The sequence below is a fragment of the Eleginops maclovinus genome, chromosome 20 (genome assembly GCF_036324505.1).
Source record: "Eleginops maclovinus isolate JMC-PN-2008 ecotype Puerto Natales chromosome 20, JC_Emac_rtc_rv5, whole genome shotgun sequence".
In the NCBI taxonomy this organism is placed as follows: domain Eukaryota; kingdom Metazoa; phylum Chordata; class Actinopteri; order Perciformes; family Eleginopidae; genus Eleginops; species Eleginops maclovinus.
In genome coordinates this window covers 11,909,620-11,926,676 of record NC_086368.1, presented here as the reverse complement: position 1 = coordinate 11,926,676, position 17,057 = coordinate 11,909,620, and the positions used below count along the sequence as shown (strand labels likewise).

Genomic DNA, 17,057 nt, shown 5'->3' with positions numbered 1-17,057 from the left:
GTGATTTCTTTAATGTGTTTCATGCATGGTATGTTACATAAGCTTCTGCACACATTGCCTGTGGCTTTCAGTGCGTGGTAATCACTACGCATTTAGGCCCATAAACGCAATCGGCAAAGGTGTGTTTATGGCGGTTCCACTATAAAAGCTGAGGCCTGCAATGCTCATGAGTGCACTGAATGCGTGTTTGCCTGCACCACGTGACTGACTAGAAATTAAAGGCAGGGCCAGTTTTCGGTGGTTCGGGGATGTTTACAGTTTCAAATAAATTGAAGAATAAAAAAATTGAGAATAAATGCTAAACAAAAAAGTTAAAGCAAGTAAAAGATTAAGTATGAGACAGAGAAAAGGATAATGGGATTTTTGTTCTAGATTGCTGCACTGTGTTTTTTCTTCCTCAATGATCTACAACCTGACATCATTAGTTCACTGTATGTATCAAATGTAGCTATTAAGCACAGAGCGGATAGCAGCCATAGCCCTGACCAAATATATATATTCATGTTTAATCCTCTAAATGTATAGGAAACCAGTTTCTACATCACTTGTTACAACCTTCATTTTAACAACAGGCAGCACACAGCTATAAGACAGATTCTCTAACACCAGAAATGTCTGTAGAACGTTTGATCAATTAACACACACATACACAAAAATAGGTTATCACTCTTCAGATGGAGGAAACCACATGCAGACTGTTGACCAGATGTTACAGAACAGAGATATTACTGTTATAAAGATAGAACATCAAGAAGGTGTAGTGAGATGTGTATGTGAGCCATGAGATAAAGACAAGGAGTGTGATAGAGAAAGTAAGATTAGAAGTGAATCCTGGGAAAAGCTCCGCTGAGTCTGTGGACCCCTGTGTGAACCACTCTGAACTGCACTGTCTCTCCAGGCAGGGACCACTTGTTGCGAATAATTAGCTTCCCAGCTGAAGGCTTTGCCATCACTCCCTCAGGTTATGTTGTACAGCTAAAGCCTACGTGGGCAAGTACAGGAGAGACCCACCACTCTGATTGCAGGCTGTGTAACGTACAGAAAGATGGAGTCAGTAGAGTACAGTGAAGCAGAGCACTGGAACCCTGCTACCAAACACAATAGTTAAGTTACATAGTGCCGCCAGTGAGCCAACCTTATCTAGTTATTATGTGTGGTACATCACCATGAGGTGATTTAACATGGCAGCCAATGTTCAGGCTTGGCGAAAATTTCCGAAACCTGCACTGGTGAACAAAAGTAGGACCATGAAAAGATCTACAGTGGTTATGATCCCTGCACTTTGGATGAGAAAATGAAACTTACTTTTAAACAAGTTTTAAAGTTAATACATTTAAATCTTGATGGTGATTTTATTCTGGTGTAAAGTGTTTCCTGTTTGCAAAGGTTATCGCTGATTTCTCTGTTAAAGGAAAATATGTTTAAAGTGTGTCTCTCTTGTTACTCTTACAGAGCAGATACGGTGCTGCAGATCGAAGTGTGAGGCTCTACAGCTCTATGCGCCCAAACCCTGACGGCAAGAGACTGCCCTCTACTGGGGTAAGTCTCCCACCCCCCCACCCCACCTCTCACCCCTGCTCCCTCACCCCTTCATGTTCTCCTTAGCTACCTGTACCAACATGACACATTTAGCCCTTTTCTGTACAGTGAGTCACAGAATAGTGCCGTCTTTCAGCTGCACAGCAAGGCTGTCCCAGCACAGGATAAGAGGGGCAGTTCTGACTTAAACATTTGCAGTGTTTCATATGTAAAAGTAGTTTTTTTATGAACTAAAGTTGGGGCCAATTGGATGCTTATAATTGCTGGGGTTCTTGGTCCTGTGATAGATATATTCAGCATGAAAAATATTATAAATATCTGGACTTGGACATACTTGGATATGGTCGAGAAAGAATACAACCCATCATCTTCCTTTACTACCACTACCTTTGTCCCTCATCCTTTAGACCATCATCTCCCTAATACTCACCCCTTTGTCTCTTCCCATGCCCACCCTGATAGACCTGCTCAGTCCCCCATACTTAATCCCTCACTGGGCACCGCAGGGCTCCCAATAAAGCACCCATCTGACTTGGTGGTTTCTGTGGTATTTGCCTGTAGCTACTGAAAGAAGCATTTTGCTGCAGCTGAAAGACCGACCAACCGGCTATGACCCGGTTTAAAATATATGAGGGGAATATTTTTAATTTGCACAAATATTTGAGTGATTTACCCTTTATTTCTTCTTCTTTTGATGTAAAGCAGCCGTATTGAGGCATCAAAGTCTCATTCATTTTTAAAAAAATTCTACATATAAATGTTTGCTATGGAGAAAGAAAAGAAAAACATTACGTTTATTGAAGTTCGATGACGCGGGCGGCACTTGCAGTACTTTGACTTTAACAAAGTGCTGGAACAGTAAGTCTGCTTTGTTTGTGACACCTTTCTTTCATTTTTTTTGAGAAGAAAAAATCATAATTAGAATCTAGCTTGCTTTGCTTTCATGCATTTATGTAACAAAAGAGAGAAAATGAAAGAACAAAAGAGCGAAAAGAGAGAATTTAATTTCATATGTCTCTCTTTTTCATGTTTCATTCCATTCAAGTGCTTTTTAAATTATCTCTTCTCTGCTCCGGGGCCCAATGAGAGGGAGAGTGGGTGAGTGAGTGAGAGTGGGGGAGACAGAGAGGGAGGGACAGACAAAGTGAAAGCTGTGTAATATTGTTAGTGCGCACCTTTTTTTAATTACAACAGAGATTGTATTGATGTCTCAGACCACATGTCCTCAATCTTATATGAAGAGGGAGAGTGCTAACAAAGCATTTCTAAGAAACCCATCCTCTCCTAGGGCCTGGAATCATAAGTTATCTAAAGTGAATATTGTTAATGCTGTTCTGTGGAGAGACCTACTTACAAATCATGGGAATGAGTTCCTTGTCAGTAAATGCAGGAGGTAGTAAAGATATATATATCCACTTTCATCTGATCCTCTTTTGAGCAAATAAAACTCTACATCTAAATCTCCGTGCAGAAATTGTTTTTGAAATGCAAATTATGGATAGACATTAAGGGAGGGACATTTCTTAATTGCTTGAGTAGTTCAGGCACCAACTTACATCTCTCCGACTGATAAAAAAAGAAAGAAAAAGAACAGCACAAAAGGAGGCAACATGTGCTGTTTTTTCTCTCTTTCTTTTTTTCCCCTGTCATTTCCTATTGTCTGTTATTACCTGGGTGTAGCGTCAGTACAGTAGCTCACTGTAGCTACAGGCTGTATGTAAGGAGGAGAATACAAACCACTTAACATGCAGGAGGAAACCAGACGTTTTTTCCATTGCACTTATCAGGTGCTGTGGTGAGAGCAAGTGTCAAGGTGCAGTAGGTCCCTGCACACCCCCCCCTCATTCTCACCCCCAAGCTCCTCTCACCCATCCTCTGCTTCCTCCCCTCTTCCTTCCCTTTGCACACCCCTTTTATTTTCCCCTGATCTCTATCTCTGTCTCCCCCCCCCCCTCCTGCCTCACCCCACTGCCACTCTCCACCCTCGGTTCAGTTAAAAGTGGGCTTGGCACTTCCGCAGCAACCCCCCCTCTCTCCTCACCACCACCACGACTTCTTTTCTCTCTGTCAAACTAACCTCCAACTCCTGCTCTTCACCTCTATGTTTCCTGTCAAGGTGCACTGCCCTGCTCCCCCTCCCCACCAACCACGGGCTCTGCCCCCGCAACCTTTTCCTTTTCTTTCTTTCAACATCTATTATGGCTCTAAATGCCTACAGTTCATTTTTGTAAATGCTCGGTGCAAAGGGCCTGACCCGCAGCGCCTACAAACTGTTTCTCTTTACGTTCAGTATTTATCACTGTATTGCATTTTCTGTATTCTTGAGATCAAACAAACATTGTTTTCATCAATGTTAACTTTCAGTCTTCTCCCTAGCTACCTTTCTGTGATTCGTCTACCTTTAAGATTCCTAAAGTTATGAAGGATTATATATCTTATTTCACACTATAATAAAGTACATTAAATAAAACAAATAACTTGAGGATAATTTTAAACACAATTAATTTGGAAAGAGGATATCTACAAAAATGTAACATAACACTCCCACAATGTGTTCTAGGTTTATTTTCATCTAAAGCTATCGATACAATCAAATGACATAATGAAATGAATGATTAACAATCACTTTCACAGTTGCTTGAGTGAAGGTTTGTTTTAGCTCAGGTTGGATAAGCATCAGCGGTGTCTTTGCAGGGAGTCAAACAGTTTGAGCTATAGTAGTTGTTTTTATTGTTCTTGTTGTTTTAGCACCACTGCCTTGACAGTGATACATAAGGTGAAGGTTCAGGATGTGCTATAGAGCAGAGAAGACAGCATCGTTTCAGGAATCCTCCTCTTTCCCTCTGTCTGGTTTACTTGGTTTCCTCATGTCTCTCACTCTCCTTCACTGTCTCTCTCTTGCTTTGTCTTTTTGTGTCTTTCCATCTTTTTCCAAGCTGATTTGGAGCCTTGCATAGTCAATTATGTAGGGAGTGAGAGATGGAGTGGGGGCTCCAGCTTCCATATTTTGGTGCGATATTAATATTGCATGAGCGCTATTCTGTAGCGAATATCTAAGAGACTGCCTATTAAGGCAGCAGCAGGGGAAGAATGTGACACACACAGGCACACACACACAGTACAGTACATACATTATTACAGAGACAGCAAGAGAACAGGGGTGAAAGCGTCAGGATCATGCACAGGTTGTTATAATTAGTGTATTCCAGATATATTTTGGTGAGATAATAAGAGTGACTAATTTTCCTGTTTAATATGTCATGTTTGTTTATCTTGACACAGCATACATCCCGCCGTACAGTGAGTGTGTTTGATGTTGGTGAGAACTGAGTGATGTTCCACTGTAATTGTGCTAAGAATGGAATATTTTAACTAACCAACTCAAACAAACAAAACAGTGACACAATGCCTGATGTAAAAAAAATCTAAAAACATTGGCAAGATAATTGTGATATTGCAAAGCAGAAGTGATCTGATGGCAGGCTATTTATTTTCTGCTGTTGGGTGGATATCAATGATGCATACAGAGAGTGTCAACAGTGACAGGCTGAGAAGATCCCGGGCGATGACTGAGAGGCTCAATGTGGACACCTGATGCTTTTTTGGGTGCTAAGTGGCGGTGACACCCCTCGGTCTGCAATAGACATCTCATTTCTTCGCATCACTGATTGTGAAAAAGCATCTGATTTTAGGGTTTCCTGAACATAAGCCTCATAAACAAAGTTTGGAAACGAAATACAACTTTGTATTTGTTATGACGGTGTCTGGTGACATAATAAATATAAGATTAATAATACCATTTATTTAATATTGCTAAACTGTATTATGACAACATGAAACATTTAAGCAAAGTGACATATTGATGAATTTGACTGTGTTTAACATTTATGCATTACAAAACTCTTAGCTCTACTGTATCTGCAACATAATCAAAAATGGCTAATCGATAATCTTTTTCAATTTCTTTACAATGTCCGAAAATAGTCGAATACCATCATTGGAATGGCACAGCAGACATCTTAGAATGACCTGTTGATCTAGCCAACAATCCAAAACCAAAATAAATATAGTTTGAATTTACCATAATGTAAAAGGGGAAAGAAAAATTCAGGTCAAATGTTGGATACTGGAAAGGTCTTGCATATCAAACTTAATAATCCGAGATAATTTTTCTCACAGGAGAACTTGCTGAAGAGGATCCCCTTTACAGTCTTTCCCCTCTCGCAGTTACACAGCGAGCCGATGTCTAAAGCCCTGAATGCCCAGCCTGGAGTGGAAAACAGCCAGTTAGTCCAGAACCCAGAAGCATCACGCTGGGCCTGACGTTCGAACAAGTGCTCGGTGACCTTACAGCACCAGCTGGAGTTAAAAGAAGTCTTTAAAAGGGCGATTCTCCACAGTAATATCATCGGCCATGCCTCAAAGAGTCTGGATTAAGGCCCACTTTCCCTCGCTAAAATCTAACAAATGTGTGAAAAACATCACAGCCAAAGCCAAAGCGGGGGGAACAATGGAGAGAGAGAGAGGAAGAGAGAGTGAGCAATATGAGAGGCAAAAATGAAGGGAGAAAGAAAGTGAGGGAAACTCAACATCTTAACACCCCTAATCCCCCCTCCCTGCCCGATATATCAATGTAGTTGGCGTTCTCTGAAATTCAAATGGCAAGAAGAAAAAAAAAAGAGATAAAAAGAAACCTCTGGCTTTGGAAAAGGGGGGGGTTGCTGGTTGCTGAGAAAAAGACCTGCCATCTATGTATTAGTGCTCTGTAAATATTACATGAGCTCCACATTCGCTCAGTTGTTTGGTATTACTTCCACTGGATGGGTATATTATTTTAGAAACCATGCCTTGTTTATGGAGAGGCATGACCTACTTCCAGACACTCCTCTTTCTCTCTGGTATTTTTCTTCCACCCCCCCCCCCTTTTTCCCTTTACCTCTCTTTTCTCTCCCTCTTTCCTTCCATCCATCTCTGTTTCTCTCCCTCTCTTATTCACTCTCAATCTGTGAAATCTCAACTGGTTGTCCCTGCTGAACGATTACAAGGCAGAGAGACCCAAATGGAGATGTTTGTAGAAAACAACATGTGTATAATTAAGGTTTAATGAGCTCTTGTCAGGGTGGAATGTGCAATTAGATTGGTAATAAAAAAATCTGCCTGAATGGTAGTGGCAGAGACTGGATGTGGAGTCAGCATGGCAGTGAATGAAAGAACAGTGAATTATTTTCAGCCTTATTGACATAAGTAGACAGTGCTGTATGCTGCATTTAGATTTAAATACATGGTGAGGTCTCAAACACAGAAAGACGTTTTTACCCCTGGTTGAGCTTTATTGTGTGTTTTCAAATTATTGTACTTGTGCACAGTAGATTGGATTGAAGAAAGGTTCTTAAATGACTTAAAGTTATGCTTTACTGCTGCAGAATTAAGCCAACAGCAATACTTTTGATTTAAACAGAGGTCAATGATGTCAATTTCTGCACAACTATAAAACGGTGAGCAGGTTTATTGAAAAACTCTTAATCAGAAAGCATTCAGAGAGCATATACCTCCGCCGAGGCTGCACAACCTTCTACATTTTAAAATGTGTAAAATATTGACATAACCATCTAGATCCGAATCTGCAGTGAAAGACAATCCTGATGATTAGAGCAACATTATTATAGGGGGTATGGTCGCCTCTGCTAAATTGCAAAAATACAGAATCTTACATTATGTTGCTTTAAGGAATGCCTGCCATGGTTTTTGGAATTACAACTAAATCCTTTCCTGCCATAAAAACACTTTGTAAAGGAATGGATTGTTCAAAATGTCAAATGCCTCAGACTCTTGACCCCGAATGGCCATAACAGGTTATCGTGTTGCTGTGGTGCCATCTGTAGTTGAAATTAGGACTGCAGCAAATCACTGTTTACCAATTTGCCGATTCAATTGGCTGATTCTACAGAATGTCAGAAAATAGTGAAATATGGCTTAGGTATTATATTTTACAGTGGAATTGGGTTTATCACGTTAATCGTCATCACATCTTAATGACAAAGAAAACTGCAAATTGTTTCATCAAAACGAGCAAATTGTTAAAAACTTTGCTCACAAATTACTAAAACAAGTAGGCTAAACGATGATCAAAATAGTTGTTAAAGTATTTACTGTTGATAAACCAAACAATTATTAATATGGTAACTTAATGTCATGACTTCACGCATCATGTAGGAATTAGAGATCGTAAGGTCTTTGCAAATGGCCACATGGTGGTGCTATTTCACAAAATTGAAAAGCGCTCAGCCTCACCTGATCGCTTAGATTTTCGCTAAATCTGATAGCTACTTTCTACTATTTTAAAAACCCACAGAACCGAGCAGACACATGCCAGCCTGGTATCCCTAAAAAATATGGTTTTGACATTCTGGGGAGACTCAATTTTGTTTCCAATCACAGGTTTGAAATTAACATTTGCGTGTTAAAGTTTCCTAAAGCTATACCCTTATCTCAGCTTATTTTCAACAAACACAATTTTTCCTTCAACGTTAGTGTAACGTTCTTGCCAGTGCAGATGTTATAAAACACCAACATTTTAAAAACCTTGGCACAAAATTCTTGCCGAATAATCAAATTACAATGATCATATATGGATACAGACAAACGTAACTGTCATAACTGTATTTATTAAAGTTAATTAGCACATATTTGCCCTTAAATCAATTTCTGGTTTCACTATTTCATGGAAGGACTCTTCTCCACCAGACACTGTGTCTTTGTGAATAAGGCAATTGTGAGAAAAAGGGCATCTTGCTGCTCTCTTTTTCCATTCTACTCCTTTTTTCTGACTGTCTATTTCTTTACTTGGTGAAATTGCTGCTCTAGTGGAGAAGATCCGCACACAGAAATCGTGTTTGGCTCTTTTTGAATTACTTGACTAGACCCTGAAAGAGAGGGCCCTTTGTTGGCTTCCTCTGGGACTGCCCTTGAAAGGCTCCTATTGTGTGGTAAGCACTATGATATAATGCAAGTGGATTTAATAGATTTAATGGAACGTGCAGACATGGTTCTCTAGCTCTCATGTGATGAAAAACAGCCTGTTTTTAGGAGATCAGTACCACATCTTAAAGAAATGAAATGATAATGTCAAAGTTGGAATGCTCCAGAAGCATGTTAAGCTTTGATTTTATGTTAAATATTCTTGATTGTTCAGAATCCATTTATATCACAAACAGCATGTTTTGATTTCCAGTTTTTGAGTTGTTTTCTGATTTTTTTGTATCTCTTGGATTTACCATTTCTGTTTTACCTGACTTGTGTTGAAAGTCAAGGTTAGGCAGAGCGGGGGGAGTTGAATGTCAGCGATGTGTTAGCTTTGTTTTCATTGTGTTAACAGGAGCACAATGGTACGATTGTGTGGCCATCTGAAACCCTACACCTACCCAGAGCTTTCGGGGGTCAGAGGTGGGGGAGATGTGTGTGCCTTTAGCCTGACGGACTATGCTTTTTGAAAGACCCAGAAACCAAAGAGTAATCCAACCAGCATACCATCAAAACTCCTTCACCGGCTCGCTCACATACCACATTGGCTTGTAAATGCTCTCATTTTCCAGATTTAAATGATGCTTTTTTACCCTCTTTTTTCCCTTCCCCTCGCTGCTTTGTAATCTGTCTCATTATTTTAAGGTGCCATTTGAAGAGTGGCCCGCCTCTTGAAACCCCTCAGTGTGATGGACAAGACCATAAAGCAGAGCAATAAACCTGAGATGAATGTTATATCTTAACACTGATAGAGGCAATTAAGTCCATCATAAGCGAGAGAGGGAACACTCTTCTCAGGGGACTCATTCACTTGCATGGTTTAACATGATTCCCAGCTAAATCCCTTATTTTATTTCTCCTCTCAGCTCACAGCTTACAGTCGAGCACAAATTGAGCTGATGTGGGGGTTTTTTCACACAATTTGGTCTTTCTGTCTGATCTGCCCTTTTCTGTCTGTCGTCATGTCTCCCTCTCTCTTTTTCTCTTTCTCCCTCGCCTTTTCCATTTCGACGTATTTGTCATGGTAATGTAAAAAAATATCAGCTTCTCCAATTCATTTTGTGCTCTTTCACTCGAGAAAAAAGGGCAATTCTGTTTTTTCTCACTAGTTTCCGTGTGTTGAGGTTTAAAGGTAATGAAGACCATATTTCATCTGCATGGAGTTATATGACTGGGCGTGGCTGAGCAGGTCTGTTATGGGAAAATAAATATTATGGAAGGTCTAACTTTGTTATCTTTATCTCGCTGGGATCAATGAGTGTATTATTGGACAGGATACATTACACAAACACGCCGGCACGCATGCAATGTGCACACATTCAGAGCGTAGACCTTTAGTTGACTGTACAGCATGCAAACATGCACACACATAAGGAACACATAGAGGTGAAATACACATGCAGCAGCAGATATATCCACACATACACACATAGGCAATCCATATCTGCTTTACACCGCACCATCCCCCATACATGCTTTGGTTATGTATGTGTGCATTTGTCTGCGTGTGTTTGTGCCTGCCAGCGAGTCACTGAATGCTCTAATGACCACAGTCCTGACACAGGTATTTTGACTGCTGCCTCTTTCCATCGGCACATTGACTGACATGCGATTAGTTACGCTGGGGTGAAAAACTAGGGAGGCGCGCAATGTAACCATAAAAAGAGACTAGAAGGAGGGTTAGGTTCTCTTTTCTCCATCTCTCACCAGCCTCATCTTTCTTTAAATCTAAAACAATGTCGGACGCAGTTACTGCTTGTGTGATTTTGTATTCAGTACGTACAGTAAAGCAGAGCTATGCTCACAGCGACCTTATAAGAAAAGCTTCTTGTGTAGATCGATTCAGCTTAGCAACGCTGTAGCACAGAATGCAAAGTAGCTGTCATAATAAGATATTAAATTCATACAAAATGATGTAAAGAAAACTACAGATATAGTGTATCCTATATTGGCATACTGCGCTACATAAAGTTAGTCAAATTTGTGAATTATAGAATTCACTGTTTTTCCTAAATGATATGCCAACAATTAGGTAACAGTGGGAAAGTGCCACAGCCTCCATGGTGCATGATCGTTTCTTGCTTATCGCAACAATTTTCACATTGTGAAAATGATATTTCTGTTAAATATAGTTTAAAGAGAGGAGCTATATACAATCAGTAGTCAGTGATGATAATTATCCAGGGTTTAGGTTTTGGAATTGGATCCAGGTGAAGAGAAAGAAATGGATCGGCAAACCCATACTTGTTAAATATCTTACATGTAACATGGCCTACTTGCAAAGCAAATTCTAAACCCAACACAAAACCAAAGACCCAGATATAAGAAAAAACACATGAAGACAAATGTATGTGTAGCATGAAACCCAAAGTAGATGTTACGTATAAAAGTGAAGCATGACTTAAACAAAAAAACATATTTCCAATGTGGCACTAAATAGAATGCAGTAGATCAACAGAGTGTACCTATTGTAGTGTACAGTATAAACTGACATTGACACTGTCATTATTGAGAGGATATTTGGTCATGAATCATATTTTTTTCTTACTTCAAAGTTCTAATATATAATATGAATTGAAGTTTTGAGTTGCTGCTGAAAGTCCAATCTGAAGTTCCAGGAACATCATGTCAAATACACTGTGTTCCAGTCAACAGTTGTTTTATAACCTCTATGACTGTGGTGCTCTTCCTGCATCAAACTGACTTTGGTTGACTTTACGCAAACACAAAGCTATTTATAACATGTCTCCACTTTATTTTCTCCCTCCCATTCTCTCCCTTGCATGTATTAGCATTTTATGTTGTGCAAACAGGAGTCTAGAGTCAAGTGCGTCGGCTTTACAGGCCGTACTTGTCCATTTTCTTCCTCAAACCTCAATCTAACTCAGAATTTCTCTCCCTCAATTCTTGACTCCCCTCTCCTCCATCTTTCTGTAGCTCTCCACCTCTCTCTCACCTTCACACTTTCCCCCTACCTCCCTCTCTCTCTTTCCGTGTTTTCCTTTGCTCAATTGTTTTGCTGTAGATTTGACCGCTGTGATTAATGACCTCAAAGCCTCAGGAAAGCAAACAGAGAGAGGGAGAGAGAAACAAAGCTTGCCCTTCCCTTACAAACCCCTTTTTTTTTCTTATGTCAATTGTTTGTATGTTCACTCTGAGCATGTTAAAAATATCTACATAATTTGAGTCAGATTACATGAGAAGAACAATGTTGTATGCACACATTTTTTATCTGAATTCTGCAGACAACAACCTCTACCTGGCCAAAAGAGCAGATTCCCCCGATCATTGCTGTAAAGCCACATGCATTATTAATGTATTGTTAGTGCATTGGAGTTTATTTGGCTCATTACCTACATGTATACATGCAGTTATCAATCATGCATCTCAAAGTGCAATGCAAGTACATTTCTTTTCCATATTATTTCCTAACATGTCAGGGTTTTTCTTATTCACTTTCAGTTCAAGTTGCTAAATCAGAGCAAGGACCAATGAAGAAATGAATATCTTGCTTGATTAAGTCTAATATTAACACAATAAGATTTGCTTGCTGGGTTTTTCTCATGGAAGTGGTTGTTTATGATTCAATTTATAGTCGCAGTTTGACTTTGATGAAACACATTTTATAACCAGTTTTTCTGAGAAATATATAATTAATTACTAATGTGGAAAAATATGATACAATTAATGGGTTGAATAACAATTTAAATAGTAAAATAAACAAAACAAATAAAAAAAACAACAACATTGTAATCAAAAACATAATAAATGTTTTGGGGCATAAATCAATTTGTCAGGCTATATATAAAGTTAGCAGCCATTTAGCTTAGCTTAGCACGAAGACTAGAAAGATAACCAGTAAAACTACAACTCACTTTATATTAACTTTTCGTGTACCAATACAAGCTAGCTGTTTCATGTCTTTGTAACTCTCAGTAAGAAAAGGCGATGTAGTTTCTCAAAATGTTGTCCTGTTTCTTTAAACTTATTGCACATATAAAAAGGCCTATTAAACTCAAACCTAGGGTCAAGTGGAGATTTGTTAGCCACAGTACTTCCTGCATATGAACTATAGCATGAGTACACTAAACCTAACTGACCAGTTGCTAACCACAATGAAGCAAGAAATTGTTATTTTTACATTTCCCCTCGATTTAGATACTGTTTGTTATTCTAACAACTCTCTGCCCTCAGTGACTCCTTCTCATTGTGCTGCAGGAGAACCACCACAGTCTCCAGCTTGCACTTTGACATTCAGTATAATTGTTTTCAACTTACCATGTTTTGCTCATCGACATCTGGTTTGCCAGTGTGAAAAAAAAACAATTTCAATATATCGTCACTTCTCCAACGATGTGATTAGGGTAGCAGGTAAAATGATTTTCCAAGAGCAATAAGGAAAGTGATTTCATTTTCATTGCAGAATACAATGATTATTCCTCCAGCAAACTAATAGTGCTATCAGACAGAAATCATTGCACTAGAAGTAACAGCTCTATCAGAGCCTGAATGATAACGGTGAGATGGAATCGAGGCTTCAAATTGAATCATATTGTAATGACTGTCATTGTGCTAGTTTGTTTGGTGCTCCAACTGTGTCACTTTTAAAGACAAACACATAAATGCAAGAAAACCCAAACTTTTGAATGAACAAATTCATAGAAAAAACATAGCAAACAGCTACAGTAGACTAAATGTAGTCCCTGGAACAAATGGCGAGGTGAAACATGGCCATTAAAACAGATTGTGGACTATTTTTGGTCCCTGCATACAGCTTGAGAAACACCCATATAAGTTACTCTAGGCACATGTCCATCCAGTTACTTGAACTTACAGTAGCAGCAGTAATTAATCTCAGCCAATACTAGCTGTCCTGAGGTGTGTGTTGTCTCCTCATAAATGGCTGGTGCCAATAGTGTCAGACTTAGAAGCCGGGAAGGCCTCTGGGAGTGTGTGTTTGTGTGGTTGTGACCCCAGTGTTAATCACACTACAGCCAGCACAACCACAGGCTCTATTGCCACTGATGCTGCTACTCTCCTCCTCTCCGATTTCTCTTTCATTCATGCTCTCTGTCCTTCTTACAGTATCTTTCCTACTTGCTCCCAGTAATATATGATCTCTGCCCACTCTTTTGCCCACCATTAGCTCAAGGGTACCCCCTCATCTTTCTCATCCCCATAACCTCAAGCCGTCACCTTTCCTCCTGCCTAAGCCTCCCCTCTAGGCTTTTCGAGCTCAGGGTTTCTGAATTCTGGATTAGCGGGGTTGCCCTGTCTTCATTTATTTGGCAGAATGCCTTAGAGCTAAAGGCTGTTCTCACCCTTTGTGCCTGTATAGTCTTGGTCACTAGCTGGGTGGCTGGTTGGCAGAGACTAAAAGTGCTGATTAGGCTAAGTGGGAACCAGAATCCATGGCTGGTAAAGTTTGTTTAATAGTCATTATAATAATCACCAGCACTACGGCACAAATGATGTTGGATAGGAGCGAGTAGCATAAACCTCCTACAGCTGCCCAAAAATATGTCCATTTAATAGAAATCTTCTGGAACACTTTTCTTTGAGTATGACTGAAACTAAACACGAAAAGTAGGCCCCTGGAAATCCCTGTAGCTCCTGTAGCGGCGCAGAAAATCAATTTCGGAGTGGACTCCTGGCCGAATTACCTGTCATATGTTGTTTGATTATGTTAATGTTGCCTTTGATTTAATTTGACTGGCCAACTTGCTGGCTGACTAACTACATGGCCGTCGGTACAAGTGTTGTTATTATCTCTCTGTTGTGGCTTTGTGACACCCGAGGAATCACTTCACAGTTAGGTGTGCGCACGCTTACACACAGAGTCTCGGGCTGTCGGGAAGCCGAGACGAAGAGTGTGAGTTACACAAGCTTTGACAGGGCCTAATTATACGTGTCTCTAATGAACTGTAATTACTGACATCCACCAGAGTATCGAGGTCTATAAGCCGAGGACTCGCAGTCATTAGGCTGCTGTGTTACACGGTCTCTGTGTCTCCACTGACTGAATCAAAATCTCTGTTTTCCTGTCCCTTTTGTGGTTTCTCGGCCTCTGCCTGACTGCTTTTCTCATTTCTCTCTCCCTCTTTTCAGTTTGATGGTGACAACATGTACATGAATGAAAACAACCATGAGTTCCTCGCGCCAAACCAGGTGAGTTAAAATTGCCTCTAATGGAATACCTGCTCTTTCCCTCTTAGTTCATCTGTTCCCATGATTGTTGCCTGAGTTGTTTCAGAGTCATTTTCATCCCACCATTGTTCAAGCTTGTTAGGATGGACGACAATTGTTGTTACAACCACAGAGTTATATGACTGAAAAGCCGAACGCACATGGACTGAAATATCTCCAAAATATTTCAATCATTTCCCCCTTGTTTTATGCTGTAACAGAAAATAATATTCAAAGCATTCTGCACTTTATAGGTAAAATATTTATTCGGATAATGATATTATAGCATAGTGTTATAATTGTTATCGGCCTCTGTTCTTCTACTCTAAGAACCTAGAGTCTAAATACACCAAAGTGACCACAGAAGATTCATGTTTTTATTGTTTATTTGGATAACAATTGGTTGTTTCCTAAGCAACAGCTGATCCTCTGGGTCCTCATTTTAAAATGTACAGTAGACCTTTCATCAACATTTTTTTAATAACACCACATACAGTACAATACATAAAATATCATTAAAACCAAACATATAAAAACACACAGAACAATTAATAGTAAAAAACTCAAATAATAATAAATCTCTATTTATTCACACATCCACCTCTACAATTATAGATTAGTTTACTTGTTTCTAATGATTTGAGAAAAAAAAAAATCTTTTGCAAAATTGTCATGGTTGTTCTAAGATTTTGAGTAAACTGTGAAAGTAGTGAAAGGTCTATAAAATAAAAAATGTGCTTTTGAGTATATTGTACTGACGTTTATCCCAGCATTAATTGGGGAGAGATACTTGAAAAAGGTTGCTAGTCAATCACAGTCATGTCCTAGGTAAGTAGATTCGGAGGAAACCAGAGAACCTAAACCTTCAAAAACATCCAAATTCAAAAGGGAAAGTGCATGGACCTTTTTTCAGTGTCAACCATTAAGCTAACTCTGCAATCATAAAATTCAAATTCACTTCATTCCAATTATGCAATCATCCTCTGTGCACACAATTTTCCCTTTGGTAAAAGCCAAGCAGAAAGCACTGCTTCATTCTGAATGAATTTTGGCCTCATTGCAAAGGATTTATTAAGTTAGAATAGAGGGGGAGTCAGCGCTCTTCTGCAGAACATGGCAGCCATGCCAGATACAGTGTAGCACAGCTGGTTGCCAACAACTTGGAGACCATATGGTTGTGTTTGGACAGGGGGATTTGTGGAGTTTGGGAATAAGCCCATCTGACATACACAGGGGAGCAGGGAATTTGTCCCTGTCAATTGCAATTATTAGAACCTCCCATAGGCTACAGTAGTGCTGTGTTTCTGTTGCATTCCCTGTTTTTCTTAATTTCTTAATACACTGGTTTGTTAAAATGTGGCTCAAGACCCAGAATAACAGAAAGGAGCTGCTTATGCTAATGCTTGTACAAGGTTCCCTAATTTATTTAGAAAATTGTGACAACAAACATGTCCTTTACAAAGTGATCTCTTCAGTAAGATACTGCTGTAATCTGACAGATTTCCTGTGCTGGTACTTGGCTTTCTGAAATCTTAAGAACCACTGCCTTTATCGCCCATTTTGATTCAGCACATGTACTTTTACTGCAGTGCTGATTGACTGATTACAAGTCGTGCTGATGTGCACAATGTTTTTAGCTGAATTACTGAGGGACAGATAAAACATCAAAATGTGGAATGGAAGATAGAGAAGAGAGAAAGGGAGGGAAAGGTGGGAATCAAGGAAGCAAGAGAAAAGGAGACTGAGAGAAGAAATAGCATGAAACACAGTGATGGGATGAGAGACGATTTTGCTTTGCTCTGTGTTATACTTTGTTTACTCAAAGATCCCCTCATATTTGACATGTGCCTTGCTCTATTCTCCGCTTCACCAAGTTTAGCCTCTCCTTCCCTCTGACAGCTTGAATCAGGGAGGGCCTTAGGGCTGGACACACACTCTGACAACAAAACATAGAAATGGAAGAAATAGGAAAAATCACTGATCTGAACATCCCTAGCAGTGGCCTAATTCTACACTACATAATCATTCTAAGTAGATTTTAAGTATGCAGTGTGTTCATACAGAAGGCTCACAAAATTGATTTACGTAGAACAGTCAGTAGACAGACTAAAGGTGGTTGAATTTTGAGAGTGCTAGTGATGCATAATTGTTGGATAACATTGGTGATGGACTTGAAACAGCTTGAGAAAGATCTTGGAACAGAACCAATATATATTAAATCTTGAAAATTATAATTGACAGAGGAATTCCAACATTTTTAAGTGTCACTTTTCACTGCTGCATACTTTTGTTTACAGTAGGCTATAATAATT

General features: G+C 39.5%; 1 protein-coding gene across 4 annotated transcripts in view; it reads left to right on the top strand.

Annotated features, from left to right (window-relative positions):
- tox2 (TOX high mobility group box family member 2) overlaps nucleotides 1-17,057 on the top strand; it is an 87,488-nt gene that overhangs the window by 30,271 nt on the left and 40,160 nt on the right. For all 4 annotated transcript variants that reach the window (XM_063911677.1, XM_063911678.1, XM_063911675.1 and 1 more), the window contains exons 2-3: nucleotides 1,453-1,539; nucleotides 14,668-14,727. In XM_063911677.1, the coding sequence (XP_063767747.1) occupies nucleotides 1,498-1,539; nucleotides 14,668-14,727 (102 nt within the window). In that variant the 5' untranslated portion in view covers nucleotides 1,453-1,497. The remainder of the gene's footprint in view (nucleotides 1-1,452; nucleotides 1,540-14,667; nucleotides 14,728-17,057) is intronic.